The 21,407-nt window shown below is 42.4% G+C and overlaps 3 protein-coding genes across 7 annotated transcripts in view; 2 read left to right on the top strand and 1 right to left on the bottom strand.

The window, feature by feature from the left end:
* Nucleotides 1-3,295, top strand: part of LOC119383607 (uncharacterized) — a 169,815-nt gene extending 166,520 nt beyond the window's left edge. For both annotated transcript variants that reach the window (XM_037651857.2, XM_037651856.2), the window contains exon 13: nucleotides 369-3,295. In XM_037651857.2, coding sequence (XP_037507785.1) covers nucleotides 369-730 — 362 coding nt within the window. In that variant the 3' untranslated portion in view covers nucleotides 731-3,295. The remainder of the gene's footprint in view (nucleotides 1-368) is intronic.
* The window catches only part of LOC119383606 (60S ribosomal protein L19), a 310,809-nt gene that overhangs the window by 216,699 nt on the left and 72,703 nt on the right, over nucleotides 1-21,407 (top strand). The window lies entirely within an intron of this gene.
* The window catches only part of LOC119383604 (ATP-dependent 6-phosphofructokinase), a 77,939-nt gene continuing 62,087 nt past the window's right edge, over nucleotides 5,556-21,407 (bottom strand). Inside the window, exons 19-20 of one of the 3 annotated variants that reach the window (XM_049412584.1) lie at nucleotides 8,337-8,481; nucleotides 5,556-5,829 (exon numbers count right to left, since the gene is read on the bottom strand). In XM_049412584.1, the coding sequence (XP_049268541.1) occupies nucleotides 8,340-8,481 (142 nt within the window). In that variant the 3' untranslated portion in view covers nucleotides 5,556-5,829; nucleotides 8,337-8,339. Of the gene's footprint in view, nucleotides 5,830-8,336; nucleotides 8,482-9,281; nucleotides 15,113-18,125; nucleotides 19,508-21,407 lie in introns of those variants that run through there. The other 2 variants (XM_049412583.1, XM_049412582.1) reach the window with 2 other exon arrangements.

Here is a 21,407-nt window from a genome sequence, read left to right as displayed (position 1 = left end):
ACAACACGTGGGATCTGCTGAATTTTTTTATGTACTGTTGTTTCCTTTCAATACTTCAATGTAACAACTCCTTTGCGCATTTAGCACAACTATAATTTTCAACAAGGCAACCTGCCAGCTGTAGTGTTTCATGGCTGTTTTCCTCACTCAGTGGAAATAACGCAACGAAAACACAGCACATAAATGAGAGGTAGCCATAGACAAGCGCTCTGTGTCTACCTTTCATTTGCACCTGCATTTTCTTTGTGCTATATCCACTAATTCACGTATGCAAAACCAACTAGAACAACATATCTATTGCCTCGTGAATGTTTCCAGTGTGTTCGTTTGACCATCTGATGAACCTATCATTTCTTTTCCACACGCAGTTTGTCCCGCCTCTCAGCACACCTGTAACAGTGGCCAATGTATCCCGATGGATAACTTCTGTGACAGCTACCGTGACTGCGACGACGGGTCGGACGAGCCGCCCGGCTGCGACTCCCCATGCCTGGCGCACCAGCGTCAGTGTCAGAATGGCCGCTGCGTGCCGGGCACTGTGTGGTGCGACGGTTTCGACTCGTGTGGTGACGGTAGTGATGAGGCCAACTGCGGAAGCGCGGCACCCTCTCGAGACCGCAGCTCCGTGGTGCCGGCACTTCCGCCCGGCCATTTGCTCGGCAGGCTACTATCCAACAAGCACAGGAAGGCCGTGCACCCGCAGACGCCAGTGGCCAGAAGTCGAAGGTGATAGGCACGCGGTTACGTCAACAATGGACAGTGCACCGCAAACTCTGGTGTGCATGTGGACACTTTGTGAACTAATCAGCGGGAACAAATGCTAGAAGAGTCCTTCTTGAGCATCCCGTGTACTCCTGCGGGCCAATTGCAAGGTGTTCGTGCAACGTTCAGGCAGAAAGGCAGGACGCTTTAAACTTGGATTTTGCTTCGAGCATCATTTGTGAACTTGTAAATCACACTACCAAGCCGGAAGACGCAGCATATAGAACATGAACACATGCACATTCGCCTGTTGGCATCTGTCACGGGAACAAAGAAGGCGGCTTCGCAGTAGCGTGCTGCACATACTGGCTCTCCGCATGGCTGGTCACGGGGTCCTTGTACAGTGCTTTGGCGGACCGAAACAAACAAGGAGTCAGTTTAGCTTTTACGACCTTCGCTTGTGCACTTCTGCGTGTAAAATATGTATACGAGTCAAGCAAAAGCCGCGTGGTGATCAGTACTTACCATTGCCCGACAGCACGAAACAGACGTGATGTTCGCAGTTTGACGGCGTGCAACATTCGTCTGCAGTTTCCTAGAACCCGGAGGCACAAGTTCATTATTGTTGCTTTAACGGAGACCTGCCTTGGCCTCCCCTCGAACATCGCAGCTGTTGGGCACTCTGCTTTGCTGTTAGGTATGAAGTTGATGTTCCTTTTACCATTGTACAGAGCACATTACCTGATTTCAATATACCCGACACTTGTCCTGGAAGTGATACGCCTTTGTGACCAGCCAGTTGAATATTCTGCATTCCAGTCATCTGTCAAGCTTCTACTCGCCGTACGAGGAGGAGAGGAGGCATGTATGTCACATTAGGAACTGTTGTTTCACCTTGTGAAAAAGTCCTCGCCTCCAAGTGCTGCCGGAATATAAAGTTAACTACTACAGGAAGTCTTGTGTGAGTGATGTCAAGCAGCCAAGTCGTCTGCAAGCAGAATGTGACTGTTGTAGATTGTGTTTCGAGATGCGGACAATGCTCGCAACATGTGGCTGTTTTCGCTTGACTGCATCCTGAATCTGTTCAGCTGTGAGCGGGTGCGCTGTTTGGACACATCGTGTGCTAGTGTGTGTTAAGAACTGTGTACAGGTTTTGGACTAATTATTTAAGAAGACAAGAGACACTTCTATGGCATTATGTACTACCAAGGCTCCTAAGGAGCTGCCTTCAGCAACAGCTTATAGAAAGTGGTTTTTGTTTACCATGTTTAAGGAGCCTGCCACCTTAATGTATGTTTGTTCATAAGAATGTCCAATGTTCACGATTCCTCTTATGACATGACCAGGCTGGTGTGTTCCAAAACTAGATGCCATTGTGGAGCTTGATCACTTACGTTTCATTACGGAAACATTCCACATTTAATTTTGCTTTAGCCCTTTATCAAGCTCAAGAGGTTTGAGCTGACATGCGATTAGGTTTACTGCTTCAGTAGAACAGCTTTTTTTTTTGTTACTTATGCTGTAACCCTTAACTTTTCTACTGTTCAGTGTGGTCACATTATACACGCGCAGCCTACCTTAACGTCACAGCACAGTAAAACTCGAGCACTGCTCTGCCAGCTGCTACTAGTATGCTAGTCAAGTTCTTCAGCGGGCAGAGTTTGATCCACAAACATATTTAGGACACCTTGTCACACGCTTCTGTTTGCAAAGTCTGTAGTAGCTGAATTTGGTGCTAATGGATCCAGATTGTTAAATGTTGAGAGCTGAAAGCCAAGCAATGTTTGAGATACCTTTGAAGCCGAGGTGGTGATACCAAATTATGCTGGTTGTTTTGCCTCGACACAAAATTATATTTAACAGCAGCAATAATCGATCCGATCCAAGTGATAAAGCACGAATGTGCAGGCAGGCATCATACCCCTGTTGCATAAGCAATTTTGAGCGTGCGGATTGATCTTTCAAACAGATGCACACCACTGGAATTCGATATAGTCTTTGACATTTTGTGCTCTAAATCTTCAGTGCAGATTGGCTCCGAGTATCAGAAGTGCCCAAAAGACAGCGGTGTTGAATAATTATCTGCAGACACATGTCTGAGCATTCTATATCTGCACAATGCTTTGTCATGCTGAACGTGTGTATGTGTAATATAGTAGTTGACGCGTTACACTGAAGCGCTTGCACGTAGTTAAAGCCAGATTACGACATTCTAAAAGCACAGCAGCTGGAAAGACGATGCGTCCGTCCCTTGGTGCCGCTCGCGCTTGCATTTGGTGCGATGGAAGCACGATCCACTTTCCAAGGGAAACGAGTCTCGTTCTAAAACGTAGTTCACGTTGGAGTTTTAGGGTTTGTAGCAAAAAAAAAGGTTCCTATGCAAGAGTGCTTGAGCAGCTTTTTTTTTGCCACACAAACACACACATGTACAGAGATCCCTCTCCCCTTCGAGTTTCAAATCCCAGAAAATTTTTTTTGTTTGTGCAGTGTTGTTGCCATGTTGCTGAAGATGATGCTGAGAGAGTTAATTTATTTTTTATTGTATCTCCCTGTCAGCCACTATGGTGTAATAAATGCTATTATGAACATGAAACCCAAGCTGGTCTCTTGCTGAAATTGCTGCCTTGCTCGGCAAATGACGCAAGAGCATGTCATTGTTTCCAGGCATTGGTTCTAGCACTGCAGGGCAGCTGTAATCGTACAGTACTCACAACTGAAACACGTTTTTTTCCATATCAGGACTGCTATGAGTAACTGCTCGTGATATTTGCTTCATGTCGCTGCAAATCTGGCTGCTAAAGGTAACGGTGGCTCTGATGCAAGCATGTCAAAATCCCGTCTATACGACACTGCTCTGCCAGACACTAGAAAGCAAAGTACGTGCATTACTTAGCCCTAAATTTTCGCGCTTCAATCCGTGCGTGTTGTGCAATGTCCAAGTAGTAACCAAGGCATGAAATTGATTTATCGACAATTTCACTACTGCATCCTTAGCAGACTAGTGGGCAACTGTGGTAAGAAGCATGTAGTTTTTATCAAGAAAAGCTTTCCTAGTGAAAATGAACTACTTTTGAGGTTGTGTTTGGCCGCTGGAATGGTCTATATTGCAAGAGCTAATTTTCTGCGTTTAGTACTAGCGTTGTAGCAGAGGTTACTTACAGAGCCAACCTTTATTAGGTAAATAAAGACTGGTTTAGATGCAGTGATGGGTGTTGATTGGATTGTGGAGAGCAAGTGCGGGCTGTGAAACAAAGAAAGCAGGAACTCAAAAGGAGAGGTAATAATGCTGATTTAACATCTTTGAGGTCACATGCCACATTAAAGGGGCCCTGCAACACTTTTTCAGGTCAGAAAGCGCTGCCGATCGGTAGCTGAGGATCCCAAGATCACGAGAACCAAAAATTTTAGCGCAGCACACGGCCTCGAATTTACAATTAATTCTCAAATTGGGCTAGAAATCGTTTCCTCTACTCTCTACAAATGAAGCCAAAAACCCAAATGAGCCCGCTATAAACCGAAAGTTCGCGGCCATTGGCTGATTTAAAGGCCAACTCCGGTGATTTTTCGAGGTCAATGGATCTCAATGAAATTCGCTGGGTACGTTTCTTTGCACGTTTCTGTCATTTATGCCAAACTACAGGCTTGAGACATGCGCAGATTGTTTGCAAATGAATTTTAAAGATTGTCTGCAAACGCCCTCCTGGCTTCCCACAATTATTGGCAACATTGCGTCTGTGACGTCAGTATTGGGAAGGCGGCGGAAGTGACGCAGCTGAGGGCACCGCTAACTTCGGCGCTTCGGCCGCTACAGCGAGCGTCTGCTGTGCACAAGGCGACAGACAGCGTTGGTTTGGCCGGCGCTTCGCTGGTCGTCCCGGCTGTCACAGTTTTCATACTCCACGCCGGCATGACCGGCATGCCTTGCACGACTTCCGGTTCGTTCGTAACAACCTCTACGTCATACGTAGATAGTATACTTGGTTGGGTTTCGGTTTCGGTGTTGCGCTTTTTTGCTTATTTAAAATTATTCTCCAATTTGCCGAGTATTTCTGCTATCGGGCCCGTAACAGGAGCGTCTCAGGAACATAAAAGCACCATTACTTTGACATGGCCAAAAAATCGCCGGAGTTGGCCTTTATGCGTCGTAAGCTACATAGTTACTGCAGCTGCCACGGGATGGCGCCACGAGATGCCGCCATGTGCCCACATACACGATCACACTGAAAGTGAAAGTAAGCCGCGCGTTCGGAGAAAAAAAAAAAGAAGAAAAGAACGTGCTCAAGATCATGACACACTGATGAAGGGACGCATCTTCTTGCGCCCTTGTCATCACCCTCCCTGTGTAGCATTCAACGCGCTCGCTGGTGTGAAAGGAGAGAGAAAGTGCTGAAGTGCGCAACAAATCCCTGAAACTTTGCTCGTACCCGACGAATTCTAAAAATTTTTGCGGCAGTCAATTCGTGAGGCAGTAAGTTCTTTTAATGAAGCCATCCAACGATTACTTGGAAAAGTGTTGCAAGGCCCCTTTTAAGTACAGTGGCCGCCCACAGGGTTCCACAATGACGCAGTGCAGTGGGCACCTGAACTGTTAGCAATGACAAATATGGTCATGGAAAAAAGAAATGAAAATACTCAATGCCGTGACGTGTGACAATGTAAATTTCGGAAGGCTTGTCGCCTCCTTGCAACCGTTCCTCTTTGTAGCTACCAGTGCACTCAACGGAAGGCGGGAGAAAGCGGTCATTCCATGTAACAGCTCTGCTCATACTTGACGGATTTGAAAAGTGTTCGTGGCCGAACATCCATGAGGCAAGAGAACTCAGAATGATGGTGGCCCCTTTAATTCACGACGGCATCAGTAGACAGTACAAGGAATGCTTTACACGTATGCCATGCAAACGCAAAGTTGAAATGTTCCTTTTTTTTCTGCATGCATCGAATGGCGGCGACAGTCCTCACCTTCATGTGTTTATCTCTAAAACAGTCACAACTCTTTCACCAAAAAAAGAAAAAAACAAAAGCATTTCACTGCCCAAGTGGCAAGAGAGGCTACTTTGAAAAGATTATTTTCTTTGATGTCACGATAAATACGGCCACCATCAGACCCCAGATAAGCTGATACGGACTCTGTAAAAAAGAGAAGGTAAAGAGAGCAGTGATGAACGCCTGTGCGTATCGAGCAAGTGAACGTTATGTACATCCTAAATTACATTAAGCAAGCAATACTTAGTTGGGCAGGCATAGCCTCGCTAGTTGGGCAGGCATAGCCTCGCTAAACCTCTCAGACTGCTGTAATGCCTCTACACAAAATCTGTTGCCGACTGAATTACTAAACAGCGCCAGCTGTAGATGTCTTGATGAAAGATGAAATTTGAATAAGAGCTCGCGTTGCTTCTACTTATCTACATAGAGCAAACACCCCCCCCCCCTTTTTATAGACCTGACAGAGGAGTTATTCTGCTGGTCAAATTTGCGAAGAGTTCCCAAGGTTTCTGTGGTGGTTTTGCATTGCGTTGCAAGGAAAAGGGTGACAGCTTTACCACACTTCTCCCGATGACCAGAATAAAATGTCTGTAATGTTATTGTAATGATTTACAAAGGCCCAGGGATGCACAATGTTGTGCACCTTTTGTTGGTTGCATTTTGCTTCTGCGTCAAAAGTATGCACTTGGCAACGAGAGCATCTTTAGTAGCATTTTCAAGCAGTTTGACCGACGTAATTGCATGGCAATGAAAGCATCCAATGCTTTAGCTACTGCAATGATTTCAGAATGTTGAAAACTCCTTATTCTCTTTTTAAAAATTTTAGAACACCTTTCTATGGAAACTGCCACTATGACTCAACACAGCTACTTTCAGGTGGCAAGTTTTAATGAGAAGTTGCATGAAATTACTGTATTCAAAGGAATTTACCTCAAGTTGAACCTAAATTTATTGAAGATACATCATAATGAATTACGAGACCTCACTACATCATGACAATATTAATCATTGCTTCAGCTTGCCCAAATAGAAAAAATTAAAGCAGAGCTTGAGATGTCCAGCTACTCTTCATTATTATAATAACATGAGAAATAAATGGGTTTAATAAGCAGATTTTGGATTGTCATAAAGAAAAGCATGTATCAAGCTAGAATAGAGACGAAAAATAAAACTTTTATAGCTGGATACAACCCGTCCAGATGACCAAAGCACGGCAGCCAATTGCCTCTGTGACTAAAGAAGCAGCCCTGATTATCTGCTTGGCGATGGTCTCCAATGGTGAGGTGAGTGGCTTATGACATCAGTCCAGCATATGCGCTCGCTGGTGCAGGTGGGTGTGCATCTGCCTTTGAAGTAGAAATGCCATTGCCATCTAAAGTTGTACCTGACTAAAATAAAAGAGGGCAGGCTAGTTATCATACAAAAATATATGTAGTCAAGATGAGATATGCACTAGAAAATTAGTTTAATGTAGTACTAAGCTTCTGCCTCAGTTTACTTGATGCTTCACACACCACGATGACTTCGTTTGGGAAAATTTGCTGCAAATTTTCCTAACATTAGCTTGCCCTTGATATCGGAAATTGGCTACATGTGGTTGTGAAATGCAGCCTCGATACAGAATGAAGCTCAAAAATGAGTGGGAAAGTGGGGTCCGAAAGTTCATTTGAGTGACTGCCAACTCATAGCAGGAACAAATTTGACGAGTCTGTTCTGTGGAAGCCCTGGACGAGGGGAATATTGTCACACACCTGAGAGTAGCAAAAATCTGCCAAAGAAACATGGATGCACTTCCCAGACAGTTTTGCGGTCAAAGAAAACTTGTGCTTGTTCATGGATCGTGCCTTGGACCACTGCCATTTTGGGGAGGTCACTCTACTGTCTGGGCAAGCTAGGGGGCTGGCAGATTGTTGAGGGGAGGCAAATAAATTGACAACTCAAAGTGAAAGAATGCCAAAAACCCCATCGCCACCACGCAGAACTGTCTCACTGTAACATTCGGCGTGTCTGTGCTTTGAGTCGCTGATTAATACACATTCGCTCTGATTTGCTAGCCTCCTAGCTCACTCAGATAGTACAGTGTTCTCCCTGGAAAGAATATGGTCCTGGGTTCGATTCCCTAGAGCAGGATGAATAATTCAACTATGAAGCTTTCTTTCTGAGAAACAAACTTGTGGACCTCTGTGCTACAGCCAGGTAGAGAGCATTTATTTGTGTGGCACTGTCCTAGGCATGCAGCACAATGAGTATTGTTAAACCAAACTAGTAAGCAATTAGTTTCTTTTGGTAGTTTTGTGGTTGACTGATTTTAATATTCAGAAAGCCCACTGCAATTAAACTGCTATTTTCAGATAAGTTGTAGCAGCCTACGCTACCAGGAACACTTGAACTTAATGACAAATATACAGAGAAACGCCTGACGGTCGTGCCACACAACAATCTCATTGATGCCAATGTCCAGAAGGGCAAACCGCAGTGCTTGTGCATGAGTAATAGGAAACCAATGCACACACAATCGATTACACTTTAGTAATTGCTCAGTTACTTTACTGAGGCAGCTATCGGTAACTGCAATCAATTAAGTTTCTTAGCAAAGACTGGCGGTTACTTTCTTATTTTACGTAATGTGTACAAATCTGCATTCAACCCACCAATCAACGTACAGTTGAAGCTGTTGAAGATGGGGGAGTCCACTTCTTGTCTGGCGCCGGCTGCCCTGTGAGCGGACAGCGACCCAAGTAGTCCATCATGACAAACAGGTTGACCCACCAGGGAACCCCCAGGTTCTTCCTGTACCTGGGAGAAAAGCTTGCAGCTAAGCACAAGCTAAGCCTGAGGTAATTAGCGTAAGCAAAGCATAAGCATAAGCATGAGCTAAGCATAAGCATAAGATAAGCTAGGCCTGAGGCAAGCGTAAGCTAAGCATAAGCTAAGCTCAACAAAGAGGGCAGTCATACAAGGCTAGGCTGAAGTGCTTGTGCAGTCATCAGAACTACAGGTCCGCTAGTGCTCATCTTTTTTATGGGCTTGATCTCGGGCTCTGCATCTCGACTAGACAACACTAATCAAACGCAGCCTTAATGTTGCCACTACAACCAGCTGCCACAACTATGTGTACCGTTACAAGCAATGGCTTACATATGCTTTTCTGCAATGGGCATCTAAGCGCATTTTCACGATTAGTATCTGCACCTGTTTCGATATTGTTTGTGAAAAATACAGGCCCTTACTGTAGTAGCTGTGGCTAAATGCCACATGATAAAGCCAAAGCCACCTTTGTAAAAATTTCGTTAGGCTGACACACCGCCACTTTCGAAACTTCTCTGCAATCAAAGCAACATGCAAGCCCCTTTATGGGTTGTAAAAAGTGTCAGCTCCCACCTGTGTGTAAAGCGCGCAAATACCTCCATCTTCACACAACTCATCATTCAACTGCTGCTTGACAAATGGCGCTCTCGCTGCCGTCCACCCGATTGCATAGTTTTCACTGGCTGACTAACAAAGCAAAATCTTCCAGACCAACAGTGCATGAAAAGCATGATGAAATCGCGAAAACTCTCATTAAACAAGAATAACAATAAATAAAGATAGAATAGTGAAATTGTAAACACAAAAGGCATGTTTATTGCCACAAAATCATCAATGAAACAGTCTGCGAAAAAGGAGCACATTACTTATTGATGCATTAAATGTAAACATAAGTCCCTTATACTCGGGACCTTTAGCAAACCTAACAAGGTACAGCACATTATTTGTAGTTATAAATTGTCACAGCTAGATGATGTGGATGAGAGTCATATTCCTTAGTGTCATATTGGAATAGTGCTAATGAATCATTGATACCAGCAGTAAGCAAGCTGATCCTGATAGAATCATGTGTAGAAGTTTGGGAGCACTGGTACAGTGTGATTATAGGTACCGATATCACATAAAAAGATTTGCACAAAATATAGAAATGAGAATACACAGGGCAGCATGTACCACTGCCTCTCTACCTTTTGCTTTTTCGTTTCTTCACGAGATACCTAGAGCATACCTGATTGAATATCTACCAACTATTGCACGCACTCATTTCACAGTAAATGTCTTCAAGTGTGTGGCAAAGACTTAATACGGCAGCTACATTATTCTGAACAACATTCAGTGGGCTCAAATTGACGGAATTGAAGAGTATTGTACTCATACTGCCCCTTAGCTGCTTTCACGCACGGACTGTGAAGCACGAAACTTCGTCTAAGGCTTCCGCTGCTTTTACAGTTACACTCCTATGTATTGAAAGCAGTGTGCTCTGAAAGACATGTTTATGTAACAAATGTCTCTTCTTTAGACAGACCAGGACAAAATTAGCAGCAGTAAGTATGACCAGAAACAGCTTGTTTTGATTGCCTATAATTACCAGCACTACACATACGAACGAAAAGAAAACCCACGAAATTCTGTAGTCTACCAGCTTGCAGTTCAACTACAAAAACAAAGCTACGACAAACTCTCGTAGCTTTCTTTTGTGCAGCTTCATAGGTGTTTAATCAATTGCAAATTGATGCAAGTTGGAACAAAGGCATCATGCATGTTCCCTTGCGCCACTGCAGAAATGCAATGTTTTTTCTGTATGGTTATGCATTCGTAACACAGTACCCTCTTGATTGAGTGAATGATGCTGAGGCCTCTTTCTAATTTTTTTATCTAACGACCCCACACTCAGCAAAGGATATTTGATAAGAGCTGAAAGACCAGGAGAGCTGTTCAAAAGAGGCGGTTAATTTGATGCCCTCAATGAAAAAGGCTTTTTGCTGTGCATGTAAGACCTTGTAGACAAAATATTTTAGGCTGATTTGGCAACACATTAAAAAGGCTGAAACATTCATAACACATACACATGTTCACACAGTGCAGACATATACAATAACATGTCAATTTCCTTGCTCTTTCTGGAGTAGTGCTGGTACAGTATGAAATCACACATGAGCTTAAAGGACACTCTTTTCCATAAAAACGACAGTTGTTAAAGGTGGAATGCAATACATAAACATCCTTTAACAAGTTCATTTTAGTATACAAGTTCTCTATACAACCCATATAGCAGTATTATACAGAATACATGTATACATATGCTAGATATGATTCAACAGTTTTTTTTTACAGATACAGACAGTCATGTGTTGTGTGCGTCTCTTTAAAAAGTGTGCATCCACGTAGTGTGAGAAAAAACAAATGCGGGAGTACAAAACAGTGTCACAAAAGCAATGCTGCATACAATACAATACAAAAGTAAATTGCCACTACTGCCAAGGAAAAAAGAAGAATGAAACCAAGGAAACACCAGCTGTGCCACTGAAAAACAGAGGTGGCAACTCTATACAAAAGTGCAACAAATGCTAACATAAAGCACAGATGAGAATACAGATGAATTCAAGCAGCGAGGTTTCAAAGGAGAAGGAAAACAACCCACAATATAATGAATGGTTTAGTTTTTCCATTGAGTATGAGTTAGGCCACACAGCATACTGATTTTGTTTCAACGTGATCTTTGGCACTATACCACTTTGCTCGAATAAAAAAAAATCTCAGTGAATGAGAAATTGCCATGTGGGTAATTCTTTAGACTATTGAAATCTAGATGTGGGTGGCAACTCTATACAAAAGTGCAACAAATGCTAACATAAAGCACAGATGAGAATACAGATGAATTCAAGCAGCGAGGTTTCAAAGGAGAAGGAAAACAACCCACAATATAATGAATGGTTTAGTTTTTCCATTGAGTATGAGTTAGGCCACACAGCATACTGATTTTGTTTCAACGTGATCTTTGGCACTATACCACTTTGCTCGAATAAAAAAAAATCTCCGTGAATGAGAAATTGCCATGTGGGTAATTCTTTAGACTATTGAAATCTAGATGTGGGTTTCTCTGGTCAACAAATCACAAGGCATGCACTAAAATGGCTAGAATATAAGTATCTATGCAAAAATATACCACGAAAGCCTGAAAAAAGACAAAAATGCTAAAAAGAAAGCAATAAAATAAGCACCTGCGCCAACTGCATCTGAATAATACCTAACATGGAATGCTAAAAGCACGCTCACAGCAATATGGACTTCGTCGCCTTTGCGTTGTTCACTACCTTGCTCGCCTTTGGTAAAATCTCACTGGTCTGAAAGCATTCCTTTGCATTGATCAAAAAGACCCCACATTTTCTTTCAGGTATACACCATCTTCACTCAAGCAATTCGACAAGCAATTTGACAAGCATATCACAGCAACCTATATCATCTCTACACAGCAGCAATACAAAACAGATTGTCTCAGAAAAAAGCTTTCATCGCGATAATCTCTACAACAGACCTAATTATTGAGAACGATCACAGTCAAACACGGTACACTAACCACTCTGACAGCTTACAGATGCCAACTGCAAGAATTAAGAGCAGATTAAAATGAAGACGCTGAATGTGTATACAATTACCACCTACTTTACACAATCACAAAATTTCTATCAAAGCTGTTTTTTTTCCTTCAGGAGAATGAATTCTTTAAAAAAAATATAAAGGATCAATGGCAAGTAGCACAATACTGGTTTTGCAGCTTGGCTGTATAAAAAGGCAGACATGGCCTCAACCTCTTAAGCCCTACATTTACATATTTAGCAGATTTTAAGCCTGTCATACACCAGGGCCCAAGGACTTTATAAATTCAACAGATATCAGCAGCTAATCCATTCTTTGGCAGAAACCGTACGCGGAGTGCAGTAGGCCGACTGTCGTAGACTATTCGTAGTAATCGTCATACATGGTAAGAAGGAAGGCAAAGATATCGCGAGGGATTGGGAGACAATACTGCTCGGGACTGCTTGTAATAAAGATGAGAAGACAGCAAACCAAACTATCTATTTCTGCCTGAAGGCCTTCGTCCATCCATGACAAAGCCTGCTTGACATTGACTGAGGGCTGTTGCCTTTTGGTACCCTCACCATTAATGGGCTTTAGTATATGGTCATGTTCAACCAGCTAGCCTAACGTCTCGTACTGATATGACTTTTATTCAAGCATAAGAAGGTCATACAACCTCATTTAGTTCTTCACGATAGAGATTAAGGATTGAGATCAAATGATACAATTATTAACAGATCAATTAACAGATACAGAGAATCCAAAATTAACAATTGGGGCCTTGACAATAAACTTTTGAGAATACTACCACACGACCACGTGGGGTGGATTTGATAGGCTTCAAATATGCAACAGACATGTTCTCAGCCCGACTGAAAACATGTGTCTGTTAGCCGATTTGTTGCCCTAATTATTAGAGTATGATGCGTCTACCTCTCTACATAGCCCACATACAAAGACGAAATTGTGTTATGTGCCATGGGTAGATTTATGTGTACGCTGAGGGTGCTCAGATAGCAAAATTTTTAGAGAAATGGTGAATAATACTGAATATTTTCCCTCTTCTAGTTCACAATTCACCGAGTATGATACCATCGTGTTCCTATATAGCTCACATATAAAGAAATTGTGCTATATGTAGATTTATGGAAACTCAGGACTTTCGGAGAGTAGGACATTTTAGTAGTGAATAAAATGTGTTCCTGACTAGGAAGTACAAAAAGAAACAGACGAGATGTGGCAAAAGAATAACTTCCATCAATGCACAATGAAGTTCACTGACAAAGCGGAACAGAACAGTGTTTATGGAATGGCTATGTCTTGGTTTTGGCATGAAGCATTGATGTTTTTACTATTATAGGTCTGCCCAGTGTCACATCAGACTTTTTATAAGATGATATATTAAAGTTACTTTGAATATTAGTTACAGTGGAATCTGCACCGATGCCTGCCTTCAAGACAGAAGACAGGTACCAAGTGATATATTTAAGATTGTCCTTCTGGGAAAAATCCTTTAGACCTTGCTTCTGTGGATCCCTTTATAGAGTTGCAAAAATTTTGGTTCTGATTACAGGTCTTTACATTATCGAAATACTAAACGGATTGGTCGAGAGGCCATTGTTTCGAATAAGCAGCAATCTCGTTTAAGCAATTTCTGTTTACCGAGATTCTACTACAGATGTTCCCTTTAAGAGTGGTTTGTACTGTACACAAGTTACTTGGCGGTCCACTAAGCTGGACAACTTCTGAATGAGTGAAGTGACAGGTAAAAAAATTTCTCGATCAACTTAAGTCAGACATGTGGAACGGCTGGCAAAACATATGCGCTGCCTTTTTGCAAACTGCTTATTTTCCACTCACGAAAAATATAGGGAAAATAACATTAAAATTATAAGCTCAAATACTTCAATACTTGAACTTCAGATATTTGGGCATCCCTAGTAAAAGCTTATGTATATTAAACAAAAAATGGCTGTATAACACACAAGCAGATGACAGCACAAGCATACTCATGCAAGTCGCAACTACAACCTTGTCTATACAAATGTTAAAGGGAGACTAGGGAGGAGTACAAAGCTAAACCGATTTGGCACAACCCATTTCTGATATACAAAAGCAATACATTAGTCTTGCCATGAGTATATATAAAGAAATTGTGCTTGCTATACATAAAAAAAGAAGCAAAAACGCAAAACAAATGACTATGCCACGCATCACCTCTCAATATCACAGATTTTAACAAATTTTTCTTGGAACTAAATAACCAGTCGATAATCAAGGACTGAACTGCATTCTATATAGGGGAACAAATGACTCAACCTGGTGCATTCCAACAATGTTTTATGCTCGAAATAGTTTAAGCATCGGAAAATACTTCGAAATGTGAGACATTGGAAAATCACACCGGTGGTGGAGTCCAAGCGCATGATTCAAACAGAAATTTGGTCTTTGGTTTACCAGCTAGTAACCAAATCTTTCTTACTACTAAATAGATGCAATGCCAGCGCCCGAGACAATAATTTTAACCCACTGAACTGGTCCAGTATTCCTCTCTGGTGTCCCTTCAACACAAAGCGCCGATAAAGTACAGCAATCCATGCTCACTCACAAAAGTCATACACTCGATCATTCGCTTTCACTGATGCAACTTTCGATGCAGCCCGACTGGCTAAGCCAGGCGAAGTAAATGCAACAAAAATAAATACTTTCAGGCCAACACATTCCTTATCATTGACTTCTGTTCACATAGTTGTCAAGTTAATTGGCAAAATTGGGACGTTAATACCAAATGTGCAGTGCTTCAGCGAGGCAACATGCTGGAGTGCTGAATCGAGAATTTTAAGTATGAAAACGTCGCTGAAAGTGAGCGATCGAGAGTATGGCTGGGAACTATGTCCGGTCTCCGTTAGCCACGTCATCTGGAGTTTTCAAGCGTTTGATAACAGCTGTGCAGGTGGTGTAATCCACGCTGTGGTGAGCAAAGATCTTTAGCAGGTCACGGACGCTGCTAAGCCACCATTCCTCTTTGGCGATCCTGTGCCTGAGATGGAAAGGGCAACAAGGGGAGAAGCAAACAAAACTGAATAACTTGAACCTTGTAACCCCGGGTATGGTCATTGGGTCCCTCTTAAAAAGAAAAAAAAAGAATTGTGGAGACTAAATGATTAGTGAAACAAACAAACAAACGTGTTTGCACGTCACAGGGCAAAACTCTTGTCGATTGTTGATATTTCATTGGTCACGTCTCCCTGCCCATAATACAGGCTATATATGTTAACAATGTAATGCCCAACACAAAATCTGAGTTATCATGAGCACAGTTAAGTGATGCTGCGAGAGTTTCGCAAACAGAAAGCTAATTATTTGCTATACTAATTAAGTTCTTGCTTAACTGGCGCTTCATTGTCTTCTTGTACAAATGTACTTTCCATGGCCAGAGATAAATGCAAACAACTTGGTGCTAATTTTCTTTGACGTGTAGTAGTGATTAGCTTTCAAAGAATTCCCCATCTAATCAAAGAATAAATAAATAAATAAATAAATAAATAAATAAATAAATAAAGGACTCGGTTTTGTCAAGAAGCGAGTGCGGAATCGCAGCTTTTGCAGAAGCGCTCCACACGAAGCACAGAAATTCTCACGGATAAAAACATGTTACACATTACAAAAAGTGGCGTTCAAGACTTATTTTATTCTCAACGTGATATTACACAGTGGCACACAATAACAGCAGAGCTATACATATTTCATCGATATTACCTTGAAAATGTGATTGTGTCACATGCAAGTTCAACCATAGATCATAACTCAAAGTTTAAACCCAAAGGTGTACCTAGGCTAACAGAGGCACTCACAGTGGAGGCAATAATATTGACTATCATTAGAATAAAAAACTCCACTGATAGGAACAGAAACAATTTCCTCACCCTCCATAGCAGAATGCCCTAGCCGTCGTATCAAGCACATGTATGTACTTGACTCTAAAACACAACACACTCGTGACATGCACGTAAAACTCCATTAGTGACAATGCCAAACGACCTTCCAATAAATAAACATGCTGCCAGGTTGAAAAAACATACTGTAGATAGATTAAACTCACTCTCACAACAGGCCCCAAGGACACTGCCTGGTTACTAGTTTAATAATTATGTTTTTCATTATAACACACTAGCTACAGTAAAATTCTCAAGAAAAGACTGGCATCCAGAAATTATAACAGACGGATATATAGCAGTAAAACCCTGACTGCGTATACTTATATGAAAGCAAGTCACAGGTATACAATGCTTGAAAAATATTCCAAATGATGTATAAGTGAGGGAAACGGGCATGAACTGCTGTTCTAACAAAACTAATTGGTGCTCGAAAATACTTAACAAATGTCCTGGGCAACTAAAAAGTTCTACGCGTACAGAATCAGTGGGCTCTGGTTAGCATGATTTCTAAGACAAACAAAGTTGAGCGCACAAGTTTATTCACACACAAACACATGAAAGACTATGGCCACAGATCACTGGCAGCTCTACGCACAACGACAGTATAGGATAATTACAGGAAAGCCGTCACAACTCGTCATACTAGTTTAAAAAAGAAAAAACATCACAGTACACAGTGGCACAGGGTGAGACGTGGGCACAGTTACACTCCCTTCTACAACATAAAAGCAACGATTAAAATTTTAAAACAGGAAAAAAAAATGAGGTGGCAGTGACTAGGAAGATAGAAAAAAAAAATAAAGGGGAGAAGAGAGATTATGGCTGCTTACAAAAAAAAATGGTAATAACGGCACATTTTTAACGTGTCATTCGAGCTAGCAGCCCACATCTGAAATTAATAAAAGTGAACCAACGCATGTGGTCTACTCTCGCAGTATGCAGATTCCCTGATGCATTTTGAAAACAAAAAAAAATGCTTACCAATAACATGCAGCAGCAGGTAAGGCAGCTTGTAGCAAAAAGCAGTGTTTTTTCGTTTAACCTAGTTTTCTCTTGTTAAACACAACAATACCCGTTAATCAATAATTTCATTGTTTTTCTTTGGAAAGTAAGCACAAGTATGTCAAACACCCCGATGACACTTCAGAGAAAGCTAGAACAAATACTTCTTAATGCAATCAACTTCAGCGATGTAAATTACACACTAATACGCAAATTAATCATCTAGAGAGAACACGGAGTGCTCTAGAAACGAAATGCATAAATATTATCGGACATTCTGGCTTTGTCTAATGTATCAACAATCTGCCTTATTCTGATACAATACATGCATAGGTCCTTAAAGGAGCACTGACATCAAATTTCAAGATCGAGATGTGCCCATCATTCGATCGCTTGGTATGCATAGGTCTTCTTGGCCAAATTTGAACGGCATCCGTCGCGTGGAAGTTATTTTAATTCGATGTCAAACAGCGTAGGAGAAAAAACAAAAATTCGGCTGCCCTGCAACATCGACACTAGTGCTACGTGTTCGGTGTGATACATTGCACAAAAATCACCCTGAGTGACGATACGCTAGTAACAATGACGTCGACGATCTCTGAGTGTGTTTGGAGCCGAATGCCAGCCATGCTTTCACTCTCTTTGCTGTGTCGAAGCGTGCGGCGTGCGTTTGCGGGGCGCACATGCACAATACGACGACTGGCACCCGGCGAGGCCTATTGTTCCGCACCCCTCTCGCTTTGTTGTCGGGCTGCTCTCGAGGTAGTTTTCGTGAGAGGTCACGCGCTTAACAGGTTTAACCCATACCGAGGCACCCACATACTTTCAATCTCTACCGTGCGCGGGGCCCCGATTTGAAAACCGCGCTTTCTACGTCACCACAGCTTGAGTGCACGTGGTCTTTGACGCTCCCCGCATGGGTCGCTAGTTTCTTGTGGCTTTTAGGCGGGCGTTTTGAAGTGACGCTAAAATGGTCACAATTAACTACGCTAGAATTAGTTATACGATACGCTAGAGCATTTACGATTTAACTTAGGGATTACCAGACCCAAAGCTACAAATTACAGTAAAAAAGTCACCAACAAAAATTTTGCTGTCAGGGGTCCTTTAATAAGAAAACAAAAGGACAAAGCATGATTAAAAACTATCAAGAAAACAAGCCTTTTATGTGATTACAGATCAGGCTCAACGTAACGAAGCGTATAGAAATATAAACTGAGCATCAAAGTTAAAAGCAGAGAGAATCAATGCAGAGTTCCTCAGAGGTTAGCAGTATGTGCTAATATAGTAACTTGGTTAATGACTACCATAAATGTTTCTGGCAAAAGTGCAAAATATAGCTTTAAAGATAAAGGATTATGCAATAAAAATTCCTACATGCCTTACATGCAACGTGGTATAATACTTAACATTCATTTTGTATATGAATATGCCAGGAAGAAAAGAGCCAGATGGGGGGCAATAATGACTACAATAGGGGCAACAACAGATGCTTTAAAAGACTAACATATGGAGCCATGTGTGCTGCTAATAACGCATTTCAGGGACAACTAACACCCACAACTACTCATTGATCGGTCTGCCTGAACTGTCTCTCCAAGTATGACACATAAGCAGGCACAGACAAAGAAACGAAAGTTAAGATTTCTCAATGCACCAGTAAAATGAGCAACATTTCATGTGCCAAGTTCTCTTACAAGTGCCAGAGAGACATGAAAATAAATAAGGCAAAGTAACAGGAACACGATCACCACCTTTCTCAATGCCTCCAAAGGATGTACACGATATCCCTGTCATTCAACAAGATGGCATCGCTAAACTTTAGCATATACAGCTATGGTACATTTGGCTAGGGACAGAAAAGAACGGGAGTGGGTATATAATATGTGGTTGCTTTTTCAAGTGATCACTTTTGGCGATGCCTTCAGCATCACACACGTCCCCCATTATGCCTTTGTTTGATACCGGCTGCATCTTTTAAATTAGCATAAACGACATTACTGTAACAACAGGTGTCTACTGATGAGACCATGTGGAAGCTAGTGACGTAAAATACGTCCAACTCCTGTGGCTCGGCCAAATGGCACACAACAAAGTTGATGTCTCTGAAAGTGACCGACTGAAAATGCGCTGTTCTAGTGTAGGCTTGCTTGGATCGACACAAAAGCTGGAACCACGAACGTTTCAAACACCAACCAGCGTTTCTAAAACTAGCTGCACAGGACAGCAACAGCACTGTGGGCACTGGCGGCTCTCACCCTGCAGCGTTCCAAACTTTGGTGTCGATCCAAGAAAAATGGTGCCAAACAGAACGAGAGACATAATAACAAGATAATTAGATGCTGTAGGCCACTTCCTCGATATCCTCGGAAATGGACTGCTCTACTAGCAGGGGATGCTTTCCGGCCATCTCGCGCAAGTAGCGGTCAGAAGTGGCCAGCATATTCAGCATAGGCCGCAGGTCAAGCCACCATGTGGTCTTGGGAAGGCGGTGTCTGAAAGGTCACACAAAATGATATATCATTATGTTCTGTGTCTAGCCGAGAGAATATTTAAATGATACAGATTGACTGTTCAAGAAAGGAGCTGCTATTTGCAAGGCTCGCCACTCGGTTTTGGGTATGCTATTAGCAAGCCTTGTTATATACCATATAAGCAAGTTCCATAGTTAGCACGGAGAAACACGCTGTAAAAAAATGAGCCACGTACTGCGGCACATGCAATTTCAAATGTGCTCCCTGGGTAAATACAACTGTAACATGCTGCCATTCTGGAAACAAATAGCGCGAAAAAACGTGGGACTAGTAGAAGAAAGCAACAGGACAAGCGCATACTAACAACTGAACCTTTATTAAAAAACTAATGTATTTATACCAAGCAAACCACACGTTCACCATGCACAAAACCCAAACCTCAGATGTGCGCATCCAGATACCCTATCTCAACTTTGTTCAAAGCCAGAGAAGGTTTAGCCACACAGTTATCACCACCTTTCCCAATAAAAAAAGCCTCCATAAGCTCACGTGCCGTCTGGTCACGATGGCGTGCAAGCACTTTTGCATCAGTCAAGACATGGCATGAGTGCAAGGTAAAACACAGGGACAGCGTTTCAGTGTGCGGTAAAGGAGTTGTGTATGAAGTGCCTTTCACTTGCGGTAAATATTATATTGGACAGACAGGCCGCTGCCTGAATGCTCGCTTGCAGGACCACCGGTTATCTTTGAAAGGGCAGCCGTCGTCTAACCTGTCGCTCCACTGCCGTGACTGTGGTTGCACGCCGGTCTTGACTGACGCAAAAGTGCTTGCACGCCATCGTGACCAGACGGCACGTGAGCTTATGGAGGCTTTCTTTATTGGGAAAGGCAGTGATAACTGTGTGGCTAAACCTTCTCTGGCTTTGAACAAAGTTGAGATAGGGTGTCTGGATGCGCACATCTGAGGTTTGGGTTTTGTGCATGGTGAACGTGTGGTTTGCTTGGTATAAATACATTCATTTTTTAATAAAGGTTCAGTTGTTAGTATGCGCTTGTCCTGTTGCTTTCTTCTACTAGTCCCATGTTTTTTCGCGCTATTTGTTTCCAGAATGAATTACCAACTCGCCCAACAGTCTATCCATCATGCTGCCATTAATGGATTCTCACGCAGTATTCAAATAACCTCGAGTGGGTGCCAAATGTTACTCGATTTATGTTGACTATTGGCCAATAGCCCCCTATCTGCTGTTTGATGTCAAACAACAGGTGCCAGAAGCTCTGAAGAGAGTGAGGACTGGCCTCTGTATGAAAAGCGGGCACCTGAGGAAATGGTAACTTCGTACTCCACTTTAATCTCTCCTTGTCGCGCACGACATCAAAATTTGGCTGAGATGTTCACAGCAGTGTCCGCTATCCGCAGGATGTGTTTTCTCACCAAGCCCGAAGGGTGGTCCACAACCCCCTTTAACGCAGCAGACTGTGTTCAGTGGGCGTGGGGTTAGTAGGAAGGGTCACGTTTCTCATGGGCCTCGAAGGCAAGCTATTAAGGCAGTGATTTACAAGTGCCAAGCTATATTACCAACAACAGCACCTCAAGCAACGTTGGTCGCACATGTCCGTGAAATCTTTGGAATTTCAATCAGAAGCTAGCTTCTCGGAGAAATAACCAAGGTAACAAACTTTAGGACTGTAGGAGTTTTGTCAGGCAAACAAAAAGCAACGGGAACTACATCAGCAAGGAAACAATGAAGTTGAAGTTGCTAAGAGGAAGCAAGCTCAGACTAAGGAACACTGGCAGGACATCATTGAGAACAATCCCGAGTCAGAAAGCCAGAGCCCTAATCTGTTATGCATAAACAAGATCTGCAGGAGTGTCACGACTTCGGCTCGTACTTAAAGGTCCACACTATTCTTTTAAACT

This window comes from Rhipicephalus sanguineus, chromosome 2, assembly GCF_013339695.2.
Source record: "Rhipicephalus sanguineus isolate Rsan-2018 chromosome 2, BIME_Rsan_1.4, whole genome shotgun sequence".
In the NCBI taxonomy this organism is placed as follows: Eukaryota; Metazoa; Arthropoda; class Arachnida; order Ixodida; family Ixodidae; genus Rhipicephalus; species Rhipicephalus sanguineus.
Note: the sequence above shows the minus strand (reverse complement) of the source record. Positions and strands in the feature narration are given on the sequence as shown.